The sequence below is a fragment of the Belonocnema kinseyi genome, chromosome 1 (assembly GCF_010883055.1).
Source record: "Belonocnema kinseyi isolate 2016_QV_RU_SX_M_011 chromosome 1, B_treatae_v1, whole genome shotgun sequence".
NCBI lineage: Eukaryota > Metazoa > Arthropoda > Insecta > Hymenoptera > Cynipidae > Belonocnema > Belonocnema kinseyi.
The window spans coordinates 111,864,652-111,884,189 of NC_046657.1; the positions used below are offsets into that span (position 1 = coordinate 111,864,652).

General features: G+C 31.3%; 2 protein-coding genes across 3 annotated transcripts in view; one reads left to right on the forward strand and one right to left on the reverse strand.

Annotated features, from left to right (window-relative positions):
* Nucleotides 1-500: 500 nt before the first annotated feature.
* LOC117179637 lies at nt 501-1,016 on the reverse strand. Its single transcript, XM_033371642.1, has one exon. It carries the CDS (start codon nt 1,014-1,016, stop codon nt 501-503), a length of 516 nt encoding a protein of 171 aa, XP_033227533.1.
* A 9,569-nt stretch (nt 1,017-10,585) lies between these two features.
* The window catches only part of LOC117176530 (vigilin), a 75,135-nt gene continuing 66,182 nt past the window's right edge, over nt 10,586-19,538 (forward strand). The window contains exons 1-4 of one of the 2 annotated variants that reach the window (XM_033366793.1): nt 10,586-10,603; nt 10,708-10,776; nt 15,277-15,491; nt 18,580-18,795. In XM_033366793.1, the coding sequence (XP_033222684.1) occupies nt 15,318-15,491; nt 18,580-18,795 (390 nt within the window). In that variant the 5' untranslated portion in view covers nt 10,586-10,603; nt 10,708-10,776; nt 15,277-15,317. The other variant, XM_033366788.1, reaches the window with a different exon arrangement.

Genomic DNA, 19,538 nt, shown 5'->3' on the forward strand with positions numbered 1-19,538 from the left:
CTGACGTCAGCGACAACGAAACGCCATTCGAAAGCTCGCCTGATCCCAAGATCCTGGGAAAAGGTTTCGAATCCGTAAGTCGCGATGGGAGTGTCGTTGGCCGCAAAAAGGGTGTAGTTGGATCTTAGATCTTCGTCCGCGAAGGAAATTGCGCGGAAAAACACAAATGTCGGCTTCTATGTCGATCAGAAATTGCGTTTTTGTCACTGTGTCGGTCACGAAGAGGCGGCGAGATTTCGGGCAAGGGTCGCTGGCCTCATTCAGCGCCGACCCTGGCCGTTTCCCTGTATGTATGTGCATGGTTTGTTGCAACATTTTGCGTCATTCTCGAAACGCATGTGGTACCAACAAATGCCATCCTTTTTGACTGAGCGACTGCGACTCCTGTTTCTCTGATTGTACCGTCAGCGAAATTGAGAACGATTACGATTAAATGAACCGGAAGCTACCTCCTCGATTGCTGCCGTCATATTTGCTAGCCTAGTAGTCACTAGGAAAAGCTACTCGAAAAGGGCACCGAGGTCTACCTGGCCTGGGACCGTTCGTATCGGCTGTGCCGAAGCTTCCGTCACGATAGTCTTTGCACCTAGCGTCGTCGCGATCGCGTCCGCGAGTTGCGAGAGTTTGTCGAGATTCGCCTGATCTTGAGTTGCTAGGATGGCTTGCACGGCTGTTGGCAGTCGACCGAGCCACAGAGGTCGTAAGACGGTATCTGGAAAAACGTTGCCCGCGAGTCCTCGAAGGTGTCTCAAGAACTGTGATGGCGTCCGGTCGCCTATTTCCTCATGCTCTAAGAGCCGTCGCGTTTTTTGGTCTTGAGATGCACTTAACCGGTCGATGAGCTGAGCTTTTAAATTCGCGTATCTCCTACTAGGGTCTCCCTCGGGCAGAGTCAAAATATCGCGCATTTCTGCTGCGTATTTAGCGTCCAAGTTTCCCGCGATATAATTGAACTTTGTCGTATTATTTTGTACATTTGACAAAGGGAACTGAGTTTCTACTTGCGCGAACCACATTTCTGGGTCTGTGGGCCAGAAAGGAGGGATTCTGTACCGGTGGGAGCCATGATCGCGAGAATGCGGAGTCGAAAAAAAACACCGAAGTACGAGATACGTGATGAGAATGTGTTCCTTAAAGCCAAAAGAGCTTTAACAAAAGAGAGTTCAAAATCACAAAATTACAGTTGTCGGTCCGTTCACCTTTGATTTTAAAAGGTCTGTGCCTGAATGCCGAAGAAATGCAAAGACTAAGCGCGGAGTGCGATTGCCCTCAGTCGCGTGCCGTAGGTGCGCTCAAACTCTCGAGCTAAGCTTTTTTAACGAAAGAGAATTCACAATCACAAAATTACAGTGGTGGATGTTTTAAGTCTTAATTTTTAAATGTTTGCGCAAGAATGTGCGAAAATATAAAGACCGAGCGCGTAGCGCGAGGTAAATACATAATCAAGCGCGAAGCGCGAGAACCAACAGTCGCGCGCTGTAGGCGCTCTCAAACTTGGGAGCGAAGCGAGCCGCTCGCGTAGCGTGCGACGAGTGTGCCCTCGTAGCGAGCAGATTTTTGTTGTTTATGATTATCTTCATACATATCAATGCCTGATAGTTGCGGTCTTTTCGGCAATTAGTACTTTTCTGTCCCTTTCAAACTTAGTGAGGTAATAATTAAATTAGGTTCACAAAAAAGTTGTTTAAACAATTTAATATTGTTTGTAACTATCTTTTCTTAGATAAGTGTTAGAAAGTTGTGGTTTTTTCTAAAATCTTTAACATTGCTTCGCCTTGTTAGTTATTAACTAATAATGAACAAGGATTAGAGAATACTATATTTGAAATCATCTATTTCTTTTTTGTGAATATACTTTTCTGAAATAAAACAGGTATTTAAAATAAGCTTCAAATCTTCTACATGGTATCTGGCATTAATTCTCTTTCTTCCTAGAGACGATAGACAAAAATAATATTTACTTCAAGTGGTAACACAGTGCAGGAAGAAATTTTCTGACTACAGTAAGTCTAACAGATCTAGTGACATCCCGTGTGGAAAAATTTCCGGGCAATCTGATTACAGATCTGGCGCAGGTTTGGATTTATCTAGACTGTCTAGCCTGGAAGAAATGATCTGGCTCAGGTCTGACGCCAGTCTAGCTCAGGTTTGACTTTATCTAGACCGCCTAGTCTGGAAGGTCTGTTATGGCCCAAGTTTGGCACTGTTCAGCTAGCCAAAAACAAAAAAATCATAACTTCCATCTAAAATTATGGATAATTTTTTTCTATCACCTTGACAGTCTGGCCTGGTCAAACTATGAAAACAAAACTTTCTGTCTTATCATCTTAAGCGTCTGCTCTGGTCAAGGCCTGGCGCTGATCAGCGAGCCAAGAAAAAAAATCTTAAGTTCCATCACCAAATTTTTTTGAATGTATTTTGAAAAAGTTACAGGGTGTCTAAAATAATGGAAAATAAGACATTCAAACTATGAAAGCACGACTTTCGTTCTTATCATTTTCAGAGTCTCCCTGGCGGACCGAATGGAGCCTCTACAAAGTAGCCGTAAAGACCCCATTGGGTCCCCATACGGTTCCTTTTTAAAAAACTCGAAAAAACAGCAAAATCAACTTTTAAATTGTTGAAATTCGGATTCTACGTTAAAATTCCCTATAGAAGGTCGCGGAATAATCGCAATAGGTTTTTTGTTTGCAACGGTAGAAAGTTTTAAAAAATATAAGACGTATAACGCCTGTTGACTGCTATAATTCAAACGCGTCGCCTGTAAGTAGCGGTCAACAGGCGTTATACCGCTTATATTTTTTTAAACTTTTTACCGTTGCAAAATAAACTATTGCGATTATTCCGTGACCTTCTATAAGGAATTTTAACGTAGAATCCGAATTTCAACAATTTTAAAGTTGATTTTGCTGTTTTCTCGAGTTTTTTAAAAAGGAACCGAATGGGGACCCAATGGGGTCTGTACGGGTACTTTGTAGAGGCTCCATTCGGTTCCTTCGGTCCGCCAGGGCTGGTCTGGTCCAGGCCTGGCTTATAAAGAAATTTTTTAAACTAAAATATTTTATAGTGAAATTTTGGAATCCAAGTCATTAAAACAATCAAGTTTTCCGAAGTAATTGTAATTCATTGCTTGGCCCTCGGCGTGCAGACGTCTTGCCAGTTGACGTCACAACTTGAAGTATTCTGACAGTGCTTGGCTTCGACCCCTCGGAAACAGTGCTAGTTTTTGTAGATCAAGTGTCACAAACTGTCAAAATTTCTTATTATTTTCCTAATAATATATTAATCCAGCCAAAAGTTAGCTGTAAAATCGAAGGCGTAAAATGTACCAAATCGTTATTAAGTTATTAAACAAATAGTAAGTACAAACCTACTTTTGATCTTCCGGTAATAAGCGTAGAATAGAGAAAAATTAATATTTTCAAATTTCAGCGCAAAAGTGAAGATTATTCTATTATTTTGAATGCGCGATTTTTCCATCTGTCTAAAATGCCACCATAAGAATAAGATACCTCCGAAACTTATTCACTTCTATTTCCATAGCGACCGACACACGGTTTTCTATTCTCCCAAAGTGAACGTGTTTTCAATATATTTAATTCCTTCTAATTGTACCGGTAACACACCTCACAGAGCTATTTTTTATTCCTCAGAAGTGGACATATTTTTATTTTCTTTAATTCCTTTTAATTAGTTCACAAAATATGTGTAATAAGTTGTTTTAATTCCTTCATGCGAAATATAAGTTCTGAAATTTCAATTCTAACCAATGCAACTCTGCCTCTCTCGAGTTAAAATTATTTAAATGCACACACTTGGATAGATTTCTTTGGTGCATTTTTTAAGACGTTTAAATAAATTATTAAAATATAAATAAATTTGAAAATTTTTCGAATTTATAAGTAATAAAAAGATTTAATAATGAAAAATAGGTTAAATGCTTTCGTTAAATTTTAGTCACTCGATTGAGAGGAATAAGATTTGCACTTTTTGTGTTCCCTTTGGGGGATTTTTAGACGGAGGAAAAATCGCGTATTCATTGGAATACAAATTCTGAATTCTTCTGAATTGAACGCTTATTACCGGGTTATTATAAAAGAATAAGTATTAGAAACGATAATTTCATTTATTGATTTTATTGACGGCAGTATATTTTTGACGCAAAATTTTAATTCAAACTGATTATATCAAACATGCATATTTTATATTTTTCTAGGAACTCATATTTTGTCTAGCGGCTGACCAGACAGTCTGGCCTGGGGCTAGCTAGAAAAAACGTTACAATTTTGGCCAGGCCCAGACTAGACCATCTGTTCGGCGCCAGGGCTGAAAACCTGGGCGTCTGGTCTGGGCCAGGTCAGCGCCAGAACATTTTTCCACACGGGATGCTATAATCAATTAATTAAATGTTTAAAATATTCTTATTTGAAAATTGAACTATGTGGTTCGAAATTTATATTTTTCGTATAAACCTATTCTTATCGTATGAAAATTGATCTATTTTGGCTATCGTGAAAAATTCTTTTTTTTCTGCAGGTTAATAAAAAAATTAAGTTTTTTCCTTGCAAATAGTATTATCCCAGTGGGCACAAAATTTGGCGACGTCTTTACAACATTCTTACGCCAACTTTACGACACCCTATTTCCATGTCGTTAAGTCGTCTTTATGATATCGTAAATATTTCGTATGATCTGACGATGTCTTCACGATATCGTAAAGACACTGTAACGACATGAACATAGGATGTCGTAAAGTTTTCGTAAAGATGGGATTGTTTGACCCTCAGTGTGTTAACATCTTGGATTTCCCCCACCCAACCTGAAATATCCAAACGCTCGGAGCCACCCTGCGGCGGCAGGCTCACAAAGTAATAATAAGGAAGGAGTATCGGTGTCTTTTTGTCTGTATGTCTGTCTCTCTGTATGTCTGTTGTATGGTTACCGGAATGTTGTAGCCACGCTAACTTTTGAAGTAAACTTCTTAAGGTTCCCAAAATGAAGGCTAAGTTCGTTAAGCAGATATTTCCAACCAAAATTTACAAATTTAGAGCATTTTCAAAATTTAAAAAAACAATGTTTTTTAAATTAAAAATTTTTTGTCAAAGTTTCTTATAGATGGGTAGAAGACTTGCAAATTATCCAAACGAAAATTTTAATTTCGATAACAAATAGAAAAGTTATATACTTTTGAAAATTTTGAAATGTTCAGAAAAAAAAAAATATTTTTCTAAAAGATGAGAAAATTTCAATTCATCATTAGATATCAAATATATTTAGAAACTATGTCAGTTAAATTTTTAGATTAGACAAAAATTCAAAAAGTTTGAGCTTTCCCAAAATTTAAATACAAATTTTTCATGAGTTTTAGAAATTTTTGTCAAATTTTCGGATACGCGTCAAAAAGATTGCAAATTATCCTAATGACATTTTTAAACTCGGTATAACTTCAACAAGTTATATGCTTTTCAACATTTTGAAAATTTTCTAAAACAAGAAAAAATTTTTTTCAAATGTTAAGAAATATCAATCCAAATTTCTACTGGATGTAAAATATATGTGCTTCGAAACTATTATCTTGACATTTTTTATTTAGACAAAAGTTCCAAAAGTTGGATCATTTTCAAAAAAAAAAAAACAACAATTTTGATTTTTTAAGAGGCCCATAAATTAAAAACGTTATTTTTAGTAGATTTTAACAAGATTTACAAATTATCTTGATGAAGTTTTTGAAGTGGACACGAATTATCGATCGTGTAATCTGCATGGCAATAGAATTTAACTATTTTTTTAAAAAGATTTGGTGGAATCACTTCGTTTAAAACTCACATTTTTGTGAATTGAAAATGGGTGCAAGTTTAACTACTTTGTTATTTTTTTTTTAATTCAGCTGAAAATTTAACTATATTGTGGAAATTTTTCCATTAAAAAAATTCTTGTAAGTTGAAAATTCTTCTTTTTTGGTAAAACAATAACCTTGATCTGTAATTTCATCTTTTTGGGATATAAATGTATTAGCTGCTTGGGAAATTAAACATATTCAAACATAATCTAATGCAGTTATGACAAAGTAAATAATTTATTAACAGTGGCAATTAAAATAAAAGAAACATTTTTGCAAAAATGGGCGTGGGCGATTCCTATGAAATATTTTCTTTCAAACTAAAAGAAAATCAGGGGTGATTTTGATAGCAAAGTATATAATTTATAAGAACCTATTTTAGAAAAGAAAATTAAGCCTTTTTTTGGACACCGTAATTTAATTTTTCTATTTATTAATATTTCTAATGTGAATACAATGAATCCTAGAGACAAGGGCTCCCTGATATAGTCCTTCCGAGAATTGACGCCGCGCCGGAAGTAGGAGTAAAAGGAGCTGTGCATAACAAGCGGCAGTCGCTCAGGCATGAACAAACAAAAGCGGTTTTTACGAAACGGCCATCTATCTGAATAATTTCCCACCACAATTTTACGTGTGTACTGCAAAGTGCAAACCATGATTTAAGAATACACGGTCTAGCCATCAGCTCCCCCAATTTCGTCGTCAGTCGCACTCCACCACACCCAGCCATTTTGGTTATCAGCGGCGTATCTAAGAAAAATATCGCCCACGGCGAGCATGAAAAATTGTACGCCCCTGTGCAAAACAACTTCACCAAAGTATCATCAAAGAGTATCAGAAAGTATCTTTTGTAAACGAGAATCGTTTTTTTATACATAAAAACATGTGTATCATTGTATTGTATTGATATGTATATCATTTCAATATAATATATTATAATTGACAGGTTATGTTAACAATATTTCTTCGTATTTCTTCTACATTACAAGGATTGAAAGTAGTATATTTTTTAATATTTTGAATTATCTATGACACAAACTGCATTATTTTGAAACAAATTTCATTGATTTAGAAATTGTATAATTCCTTTATCTTTTAACAACTTTTACTTTATATCTTCGCTTATAGAGCATTCTTATTAAGCCATAAAAATTTAAAGGGCCGAACCTCCGGGGGTATACGTGTAAGGGAAAATACATTGCCAGTATAGGGATGAGATATTTCGGAGACGTTTTTAAAATAAAAGAAGAGAAATGATGAAATATTGTTTCGTAGTGGGGTGTAAGAAACATATTGCTGTGCACCCAGACACAAGACTTTTTCGGATTCCAATAGGCATAACTGAGAAAGATCAAAAGTTTATCGGAAAATTTCGTTCTGGGCCTAGTGATCTGTCAACAAGTAAACTTATATTTTCAAAGATAAGAATGGAAATGTGGATAAGTGTTTTGTATCGTGGGCCTTTAAGTGCAAGTCAATTAAAAAATGCTCGGATTTGCAAGGAACATTTTATGAGTGGTAAGTAAGAAATGTATGGATTTAAATTCTGAGGTTATGTTTACCACAATTGTAGTGAAAGAATTATTTGTGATTTTATATTTATTGCAATCGTTTGTAATTTGTTCGTATCATACAGGCATTCCAGCTGACTTGGCGAATAAGGATCATCCTGATTGGGTGCCCTGTCAAAAATTATGTGATGAAAAAGGAGCCGCTCTAAAAAGGAGAAGTTCACTGCCCCGCTACCACCTATCTGCGAAAAGGGTTATTTTTCATAGGAGAATATAAATCTTGCTTAAAAATCCTTTCAATTAATACAAGCTTCATAATTCTATTTAAAAATTCATTTCTTTGGTCAAAAATATAAGTATTTTATTTGAAACTCTTTTTTTTTATGTGAAAATGTGATATCTAACTGTACACATAAATTTTTCACTTTAGGGTCAAAGTGTATCCCCGTTTGGTTAAAATTTCGCATATTTTGTTGTAAAAGTTGTCTTTTTGGTAGAAAATTAATCATGTTAGCCAGGGAAAATAAAAAATGTATTAGCATGAGGTAGAGATTCTTTAAATTAGTTTTTTTTTTTGCTTTTCTGTATCAACAAAAATCTTGAATTTGTGTACACTTTTTTGAGACGTAAAATTTCGGGATTTCTCATCGAAAATTTTTTTTATAGGTTCATGTAAAAATACTACTTATTTACATTAAACTGGGAAAGAAGAATTTAATGTTAAAACTTTATAATAATATCACTTGAGTTTTATGATCCTGTGACCCAATCCCTCTTGGAATAGGCTGCTCCTAACCTCGAAATCTCAATAAACTGTTATCGCCTTTTACGACAGCAATGGAATTTGACAACTTAAATTGAAATGAATACAATACTTCACGCGAATATTCCTTAATGTTAATGTTCATACATATAGAAAATAATAAGTTATAACTAGAATATTAAGTTAAAACTAAAAATACTATATTGTTACACTATAACCTCACTCAGAAGCAGAAAAGTATCATTGAACTCCTTGAAATTCACTTTCCTCACAAAATCAGCTTCATAAAATTTACAAGCTTCCAAACTTTTATATGCTTTTACTTTATTTACGGAGTAAAAACTGTAAGATTGAATAAAACATGCACTATTGTCACCGAGAGCACTGAGCTTACATTTTCACTAAAATCTATATCTTTAAGAGAATACGGATCAAAATTTTCGATTTTTTTTCAATTTTTGAATATATTGGGTCTTGACGCCTCCAGACAATTTTCTAAAATCTTCAATCTACATTTTGAAAAACCAAAAATAATTTTAAAAAACGACGGCAAAACATGCAAACTATAGGGGCATAAGAAGGAGGCTATTCCCCCGAATGCCACTCGGAGCGCGTGACGTCACAAGTGAGAATGCTCTTACTACATTTCAAATATATTTAATTTCGCGCGCTCACTTTTCCAATATGGCTGGTTGTGGTGGAGAGCATCCTTATTGGTTAACTTTTTTTTAGTTGCGTGTGGCTAGACCGTGTATTCTTAGATCATGCTGCAAACTATTGTCAAAGAAACTGCTTCTTGTGAGAAATCAATTTGTTTAGTTTTAAGTTTAGAAGACTTTTAATATAACATTTATTCTTGCATGCAGGGTCAATATAGGTATATGTGATAACACTATTAATATGATATGTAAAAAGGAAAATTTAGAATGAAAAGTAAACCAATTAAGAAACTCAGATGCTCCTAGAAAACGAAAATTCCCCTGTTTCTGTAATAAAAAAGTAAGTATATAGTATGAAGTATTAAATAATATTTTTGTAGATACAATTACACAGACAATTAATATCTAATTCAATTAAGAAGAGTGACACTTTGAATTAGGGTAAATATCAAATAAATTAAATTTAAAATATTTTTTCACGCACATTTTTACGATTTGAAAAATATGTGAATTAAAAGCAAAATGTTATCAAATGCTCGAAACATCATTAATAAAGTCTAACCTTTAAATTTTGCTTCACATTGACCCATTTTTACTTAAGCTGCAACATATCATTGTGCCCATTCTACCCATTTAATGTGTAAAATAATTTAATTCAAATTCTACCGCTCATGCGCGCGCACGGCGGAAGGATGGAAACAGGAAAAGCCACTATGATCGTATCAAATTCCAAAGATATCGTATCTGTCATGATCCGCTCTTTTAATTGTCAAACTTTATTTAAATTTACATATTTGTTGCAAAAACTATAGTCCTTTCACTCTAACATTTAACAATAGCATAAGCTTATCTCATTCTAGAAACTTTCCAAAGAAAATATCTGTAACATTTCTAGCATGAGATAAACTTATGCTATTGTTGCATGCCAGAGTGAGAGAAAGAGAGTTTTTCCAATAGAGGTGTAAATCAAAGATATTATGTAAATGTAAATGAACTTTAATATACAAAAATAATAATTTCTACCTTTAGTATTACGCTCTTGTCACTTACAAATATATCTATTTCTCTAACATATTCATCCTTTTAAACAGTTTAAACCTTTAATTTCTATCAGTACATTTCACTCTTTTAAATACCGCGCCAAATTATTTTAACAGCGATCCACCAATCATAATACCTCATTTCTTAGACGTAATTCAATTTTCCAACCCCGGGGTGAAAATGGCCGCGATTTTTTTCCTGAATTATGACCAGTGTCCCCAATCTTGGGAACTTTTTACACTGCGCTTGCGTCGCGCCGACCAGGAATCTAGACAACAAACTAAAAATGTTATTTATATATTTAGCGAATATTGTGTCACTGTCTTGTAATCCAGATCTTCTTCAAGTTATTAAAAAATGTATGATATAACATTTATCAGTGCAGCAATTAATTGTTCCTAATTCATTTTTGGTAATTTTAGTAAGTTTATTTTAAGTGCCATTGTCGGAAGTAAACAAAATTTTAATTTTAAGACTTGATAGAGACGAGATCAATCATTGGGAATGATTTATTTTTATGAACTCAGAATTCATAACCTCTTTTTCATTAAAATTGAATTCTTTATTATAAATATTAAATCTGAATATTTATATAATTCAAACTCAGCGCGCAAACAGTGACTAATCGGGTTGGCGGTGCCTGGTCGGCGCGACGCAAGCGCAGTTTAAAAAGTTCCCAAGATTGGGGACACTGTGACCAATAACCAATCCTGGGGCACGGTAAGACTCAAAGACTGCGGTTAAAGATTTGTCTCATTTCACTTTGCGTTACCGGTAAGAGCAGTCGTAGGTGATTTTCGTGGCGAACGTCCGAGTCAATGGACTCTCGTCTTAAATCGAATTAGTGGTGTTACGAGTGATTTTTAATCCCCAGGAATTATTACGATGTTTCAGGTGGATCACTAGTAAACTGGCGACGTGATAGAAGTTTAATTCTTGGCCGGATTCTTGTATTACGGTAGAGTAAGTACCTATTTTTCACCCTCATGAGGTTGATCCTCATCACCTTCAAACTTTGTAGATTTGTTTCCCGATAATTGTGACAAAATTTTCCTCTGTGGGGACGTTTTTTGGGGACATTATGGCGGTACAATTTTATTAAATCGACCGAAAAGTGATTTTAGAGAGAGGTTAACTATCTCGTGACGTGTCAAGTGAAGAGTCGATTCCATATGGTGGTCACTGTCTCCACCATTGGTCATTGACATGCTGGCATTTTATTCGATTAGTTATGCCAAGTGATGCGAGAATAATGCAAAATTCGATTTTTGACACATTTTTTTCGTAATTTGCTTGACTAATTATGAGTTTTTCAGTGTGGGAGGTTTTTTAACTGAATGGAGGACATGTTGAAAGTTCGGAAGTTGTTGAAGCATGGGAAGATGGGAAATTTTCGGAGATGGGCTGGGACAATCGATGACGTTCTGGATTTTTTATCTTTCAGGTTTATCGGATGCTTAATAGACTGGGATTTTGGACTGGGTAATTATATAAATAGTTCGAGCGATGCACATTTTGGGTGGATTGTCTAAGGTTCTAGAATTATCGCGTTTCGTTACAGATATTCGTTTTTCGAGATTTAGTTTTTTTTATTGATAATATTATGGGTCATCATATTTTAGGTGATTATTTTTAGAGAAAAAAGTTTTAATCTAAATATGGTCTGATTTTTAATGCCTTCATTTGTATTATGAAATTATTATTAGTTTAAAATAATGTTCTAAAATTCATTTTGCTAATTATAATAGTTTGAACTATTTATATTTCAGACTGAACTTTTTTCACTATAAAATTGTTCATTTTTCGACGCTTCCGAGTTGGAAATATTCAACTTTGGAATGCGATTGGAGTTCATGTACCAAGCCAAATTTGTAGATAAGAAATTGTTCAGTTTTACACATTTAAATAAAAAAATGCTGAATTGATTTAATATTTTCCGATTGAAATTATTCAATTTCCAAAGTTCTAATCCCAAATTATTTATTTTTGAGCATATTTACTTTTAAATGATTAATTAATTTTAAATGTTCGAATTTGAAACTGTATCCTCAATTAAAAATATATGGTTCAATTTTTCAGGCCCTTTAATTTCAAATTGCCCAATACTTTAAAGCTCCTATCTAAATCTGTTAAATTTGTATCCCTTTTTATTTATTTATTTTTTAATTATTTGAATTTTACATGCAAAATATTTGATTAAAAGATTTTTGTTTCATTATTAAAATTGCTGAAGCTTCATAATTGTGAATATTAAAATTTGAAATTATTCCATTTTAAAAGTTTGAACTGTCATATTTAATTTGAAGGATTTTTAATAAAAAATATTGTCAAATTGTTTAAAACTTCATTCTGAACCTGTTAACTTTGTTTTGTGTTTCAAACAAATGATTTGGATTTTAAATGCAAGATATTAAAAGATTTTTTCTCCTAATTAACATTGCTGAAGCATTGTTACAACTTTTTAATCCTAGAGATATGAATTTGAAATTGTCTCTTTTTGAAAGTTCCAATATAAATTCATTTATTTACGAATGTGCTCAATTTGCAATAATTTGATTCAAATCTTGAAACTTAAAATTTCATATTCAATTTAAAAGACTTAATATAAAATATTTTCCATTTTTTAAACGCTTTCAATTTCAAATTTTCCAATTTTTTGCAGCTTAAATCTACAACTTCTATTTTTACCCAAATTCTGAATATTTGTCTTTGTAATTGTCCTTTTTGTTTAATAAAAAATTTATTGGAATTTTAAGTGCAAAATATTTGATTTAAAGACTTTTTTCTTGTATTTAAAATTGCTGAATCATTGTTGAAGCTTTTTAATTCTGAAGATCAGAATTTTAAATTCTCCTATTTCGAAAGTTCCAATCTGAATTAATTTATTTAAGAGTGTATTCAATTTGACCTGATATCGAATATTTTTCATTTTTCAACGCCTTTAATTTCAAATTGTCCGATTTGTCCTGTTAAATTTGTATCGCTTTTTATTAACGGAAAATGATTTAAATTTTCAGTGCAAGATATTTAATTAAAACATTTGTTGCAACTGATTCAAATTGTTGAAGCTTTTTACTTCTGAATATTTAACTTTGAAATTGTACCATTTTTACGTTCCGGCCTGAATTCATTTATTTAAGAATGTATTCAATTTTAAAGTATTTAATTTAAATCTTAAAATTAAAAAGTTCATATTTAATTTTAAAAGATTTTCAAATAAAAATGTTGTTCAATTTTTTAAAGCCTCAATCTAAACCTGTTAAATTTTTATCGCTTTTTATTTAACAAAAAAAAATTGATTCGAATTTTAAATGTAAGCTATTTGGTTAAAAGATTTGTATCTCTTAATAAAAATTGCTGAAGCTTTGTAATTCTGCATATTGGAAATTTTAATTGTCAAATTTTGAAAGGTCTGACCTGAATTCCTTTATTTAGGAATGTATTCAATTTAAAATAATCTAATTTAAATCTTAAAATTAATCATTTCAAATTGAATTTGAAAAATTTTCAAATAAAAATATTTTCCAATTTTTCAACGACTTCAATTTCAAACTGTCAAATTTTTAAAGCCGCGATCTAAACTTTGTTAAAGTTTTATTGTTTTTTAAATAAAATTTGGTTTGAATTTTGAATGCAAGATAATTGATCACAAGATTTTTATCTCCTAATTAAGATTGCTGAAGTTTTTAATTCTGACTATTTAATCTTTAAATTGTCCAATTTTGAAACTTTAAATATGAATTTATTTATGAATTTATTCTACTTCAAATACAGTGAACCCCGGACATAGCCCCCCCCCCCCTCCCTTCAGAGATAGTTCGTCTGAGAATTGTCGCCGCGCCGTGAGTATGCGGCAAGACGCTTAGCTTTAACGGCCTGCATGTGCAACTGCGGCATGACGTTCCGACAGTTCACTTGAAGCGAGAGGCACGCGCGAATAAGCATGATGGCGAGCTCGCGTCGACCAGCAGTGGGGTTCTGATGCCTACTGAAGTCGATGGGACTGATCGGGTTATTTCCGGCGATAAAATGAGCTTGCCTTTGACATTGACAACAGCGCCATCTGACAGACGAATATATATCGCGAAATTATTGGAACAATGTTCATGAACAGATCAGTGAATATCAATTAATTTTAATCAAAAATGTTATAATACGGCTTGAAATAATTATTATGAGATTTCTTGTTAATATTAAAAACAAATTTCTTTGGAATTGGTGGCGCTGTTGTAGCTACCTTATAGGTTCTGCGATTCCTCAAAGAAAACAAAAAATTAATAAGATGAAGCATTTGATAGGCAGAGAGAGAGAGCCAATCAAGTTCAGGCATCGGAGTCTCACTGCAGTGTTTTGAATCTCAAACTGTCAAGTGTTGACGTGAGAATAGTGAAAACTGTGTTTTTCGTGGACAGTTAATCTAATATTTGTAAAGGGAAGTGTTTCGCTTATCCATACATAGTTGCAAAATTTTTATGTGTTTTTGGGTGCTGCTGTCTTCAAATTATTTAAACAAGCGAGAGACAGAGTATCTGGACCGATTATTCGAGAGAAAGTTCTCCTTTTAAACGAGATGCTCAACGGCGCGCAGACGTTTAAAGTACGTTAGCAGAAAACACATTTATTTTAACGTGTAACGGAAAACTTTCTTCCTCATTTCCGATCAATATTTAGTTTATCTTTGTCTCCGTATTAGAAAAACCTTTTTTACTACGAAGGAAAATCTACCTAAAACGGTTCACACACTTCTGACTGCTTACATTCGGAGTGGACCTATATCCGGGGAGTTAGGTCCAAGGGTAGCCCAAAAATCGACACTCCAGGGTTCACTGTAATTTAATTCATTTTAAATTTTCGAATTTAAAATTGCATACGTTTGGAAGGATTATAATTAAAAATATTGTCCAATTTTCAGGCGCCTTCAATTAAAAAGTTTCCAATTTCCTAAAATTTCAATCTAAACCTGTTTAATTTGAATGGCTATTTATTTAAACAAAATTTAGACCGATTGGAATAGAGAAGGTTGTGAAACTTTTTAATTTCTAATTTATAAAAATTTTAACGTTATTGGTCTGAAAGTATCCAATCTTAAAAGTTTCGATCTGAAATTATCAAATTTTGCACGTTTTCAATTGTAAAATCAGTCAAGAATTAAGGCTTTTATTGCAAAATTATTCAGTGATAAACAATAACTGAAGTTTTATAGGCTGGAATTTTCTGCTGAGTAATAAATAGATTTTGGAAGGATTGTCTAGATTGCATAATTCTGATCATTTTTCAAATCCTGTTTATTTAAAAAAATTTAAATAACAAGATATGAAATAAGCATTCGATTTTTAAGACAAACTCTTTTCCAGGTGAGCCCTTGTTATAAAAAAGGATTAGTAAAAAAAACTGTTTTTTTTCTATTAGTAAAATCAATGTTGATGGTTTTTTAAAGAATTTTTAAATTGATAAATATTTCAGTGCTACTGTAAGGACTTGGCACGACTCAGGACAACCCCAAAATGCAGCAACAGTCAGTAATGGAAGAGGGAACGGCCTACGAGCCTCCAACTTACGATGAGACCTTCCCAGTCCTTCCCGAATCGACAAGATCGACAAGTTCGACAACCAGCAGCCCAAATCCTTCGCCAAGTGTTAATAACAGCATGCGTGTAGGATGCTCCGTCGTTACTCACGTAAGAAATTCCCACTTTGATAGGAAAGAAAATTTATGAATTGAAAAATAATGTCAGATTTCAATCAAATAGTTGAATTTTCAAGAAAAAAGATGGATTCTCAAAAAAACAATGGAATTAGTTTACATTTTAACAAAAATTCATTTTTAATCAAAAACATTTGAATTGAATACAAAAAATACAAATTTACAACAAATTAGTTGAATTCTCAAAAGCAACGCATAAATTTTCTACCAACTAGTTGCATATAAAAAAATTATGAATTTTCCTCCAGAAATCAAATTTTATGTAAAAGGCGAGTTTTCAACAAAGAAGATTAATTTTCTACCAAATAAAGATGAATTTCAACAAAATAAGTAAATATTTTTTATTAAAAAGTTAAATTTTTAAAAAGGAGATTAATTTTCTACCAGAGAAACTTTCAATAAAATAGTTAAATTTTCAGTTAAAAAGATTAATTTTCAACAGTTGAAATTTTTTTATAAAAAACAGTTTTATTTTATCAGCTGTAAATATAAATAAATACATTTTTTTTGTAAATGGAGCTTTACTTTGAATATAAAAATCTGAATAATAATTGATTTGATAACACGATTCTAGATTCGTTCAAAAATTTGAGAATTTCCAGATTGTAACTGTCTTAATTCGAAAATCTTAATAAGAATTGATATTAATACATCATTTATTCCGATAATTTTATTTTTAATTCAAATTTTAGGCCTTCTCTTATATTCTTTTTTCTATTAAATTCAATAAATAGATTTATTAATACATTTATTATTTCTATTAATTTGTTTTGCCATTAATATATAGTCGTAATTGAAGATTTTTCTTACATTTAAAATATTGTTTAAGTCGAAATTATCCATTTGTTAACCTACGTAATTTGATATTTTTTAATTTAGAGAAAGAATAAGAAATGTTTAATTTGTTAGTGAAATTGTTAAATTTTGACGCATAAATAACAATTGAGCACTTATTATTGACAGAAAAAATTTCAGTAATTTTAAGAAATATCTAGCAGTTTTCAAAAGATTCAAAATTAATTAAGAACTTGAAATGATTTCAAGTCATTTAAACGAAGTGTTAATATATTTTTCAGAACTTCTTAATATATTTTTAAATCAATCGAATTTTTCCTACAATTTTGTCAGTACACACACTTCGTTTAAATTATTTGAAATAATTTCAAGTTCAAAATTTAATTTATATCTTTTTAAAACTTCTAAACATCTTAAAATTACTGTATTTTTTTCTGCAAATAATATGTGTTCTATTGTTATTTATAAATTCAAATTTTAAGGATTTTTTTGTTTAATTTGCAAGATTTGTTAAAAATGGTAAAAAAATTAAATTCATTTAAAACTATATTTCATACTTCTGGAAAAAATTTCTAAAATTATTTTAAATTTGAAAAAATTTAAAACCACTTCTAGATTTCTCAAGATTCTCAAAAAAAATATATATATATATATATATTTTTCAATTTTTAATGTCTCGAGTTTAAAATTACTTAAAATAATATATTTTGAACATTTTTAAGTTCATTGTTTAATTCTTTAATTTAAAGTATTGAAAATGTTAACGTAAATTTATATTTTTGGAACTTAATCTGAATCTTTGAACTCTACAGTTTATAAAAGTGAAAAACTTCTTGAACTTCAATTTCAAAAGTTTGAAATTCAAGAGTTTTACTTGGAATGATTTAATTTTTTGTTTGTTGTTTATTACTTTAAATGGAAAAATGTTTAGAATAGAGTTCGATTTTTTAAATTTCATTGACCGTGAAAAATGTTTGGGAACTGGGAAATAATCGGGAATTTTTTGCTTCGATTAAAACGGCCACCCTTTTATTGCAATATTAAATTGAAGAACACTGCTCCTTTATTTGTAAAAGTAGCTTTATATTGATATATTTATTAAAAATTATTTTTTTTCTGTTTGAAATCAATTTTTTAAACTGAAAATTCTTTTTTTTTTTAGTTTTATTTCCATTATTTTTTATTGAAATTTGTAATCTTCTATGGTTAAAATATCAACTAATACATTTTTTGTCCCGAAGCTTTTCTTGAATGAATATTGAATTACTTGGCTGAGAGAGTAACTCTTTTGTTAAAAACTAATTGGTTGTTGTTAAAGATTCATCATTTTGATTAAAAATTCGTCTCCTTGGTTGAAAAATGAGCTATTTTCTTGAAAATTCTTTTTTCTTTCGCTGAAAACTTATTTTTTTTACTAAAAATTTAATTATTTGAGGTACAAATTGAGGTTTTTTGTTAAATATTTGTTTGGTTTTCTTGTTGGAAAATTTTTTTTTAATATAAATATTCAGTATGTAGTTGAAAAATTATATTTTTAGTTAAAAATATTGACTTTTCGGTACAAATTAATCTTCTGGGTTGAAAATTAATATTTTTGTTGCAGATTCATGTTTTTTGTTTCAAATTCAACTATCCCAGTTGTAACTGGGATTCATAATTTTCGTTAAAAATTCGTCATCTTGTTTGAAATTGTAACTATTAAAAAAAAAAAAACAATTAGTTTCGTTGTTATTACAAATTAGTTGTTTTTTTTAAACGGAAAAACCCAAGTATTCCAATTAAAAATTACATCCTTTCGGTAAAAAATTCATCTCATTGTTTAAACATGACTTTTTAACTGAAAATTTAACTATACAGTTGCTGGTTGACAATTTATAATTTTAATTGATTTATTTTCTTCAAAACTCGTCTGCTTTTGTAAAAATTAATCTTCTTGGTTGAAAATTCATCTTTATGGTTCAAAAATCTACTATGTAAATATTTCGTTGAAAAATCGTCTTTGCGTGAAATTTATAGTATAAGTAGATCAAATAAAAATTTTGTTCGGATTATTATTCAAATTCAGGGACTTTCGAGACAAATTCGAGAATTGATTTATGTTGTTTTTAGTAATATTTAATTAATTGATCGCGCTAGAATATTCAAGTATATTTGATATATTTTCTAATTCGAGAGCAATCGCGAATGTTTGCCGGGAGACGATTTTTTTTTTAAGTAGCCAGTGACCGCTCATATTTCATGTTCCCTTTTTTGTTTTTTTTTAACAGGTTTTTCGTGTGCCGGTCGAAGAGAGGAAATTCGACCACAGCGATAAGTTTGGAGAAGGCGAATCTGTTCGCACTTGCCAACTGATAACGAAAGAGTCGGGGGCTCACATCGAAATTGCATCTTCGAAGGATCAATCGCTCACTTTTTTGGTGACTGGAAAGCAGTCTCAAGTTCTCGAAGCGAGACGTCGAATTCTGACGACTTTCCAGACGCAGGTAATTAATTTATATATATATTTTTTTTTACATTCTTCATTACCCCTTCTTTTTCTCAAAAATCTCCCTAAAATGCCTAAAGTTAAGAACTTGATATTCAGTATTTGAGAAAGAAATAACTTAAATAGTTGGGTAAACTGAAGGAGAATTTTTTTAGATTTTCAGCAAAAAAAAAGTTGAAAAACAAAATTATTTATTTTAAAAATATCAACAAATTCACTGCAAACAATTTTTCTGATTAAATGCATAGTTTTTATTTAAATCGTGAAAAATGTAATCAAAAATGAAAAATGCCATTTTAAGTAAAACTATGCGAGATACGAAAGAAAAAGTTAAGGAGAAAATTAATTCATCTCAAAAATATCTACAAATTTACTGTTGGCTATTTTTTGATAAGAAGTCTATTTTTTTTATCATGATAGCGCTTTAAAAAAAAGGTGCCAATTTTCGTGTTTAATTTTGTATTTAAATTGCAAATATAAAATTAAGTAACAATGATTCTTCATTGGTGAAATTAGCTTTAGATTACTGTTTGTTTTTTACCATTTTGTTGAAAATTCGTTTTTTCAATAGTTTTAAATTAATTTTTTAAACTTAAAATCTTACCATTATATTTGTGGTTGAAAATTGGCCGTTATAAGTTGAAAATTCAATTCTTTGTTAGAAAATTCAGCAGTTTGCAACATTTTTCCTCTCTTGAAAAAAAAAAATTTTCAGAGTTAAAAATTTCAATTATGTTGAAA

Excerpts from the sequence above, each read along its gene's own strand:
- LOC117179637 (XM_033371642.1), bottom strand. The coding sequence starts at position 1,016 with ATGTGGTTCGCGCAAGTAGAAACTCAGTTCCCTTTGTCAAATGTACAA.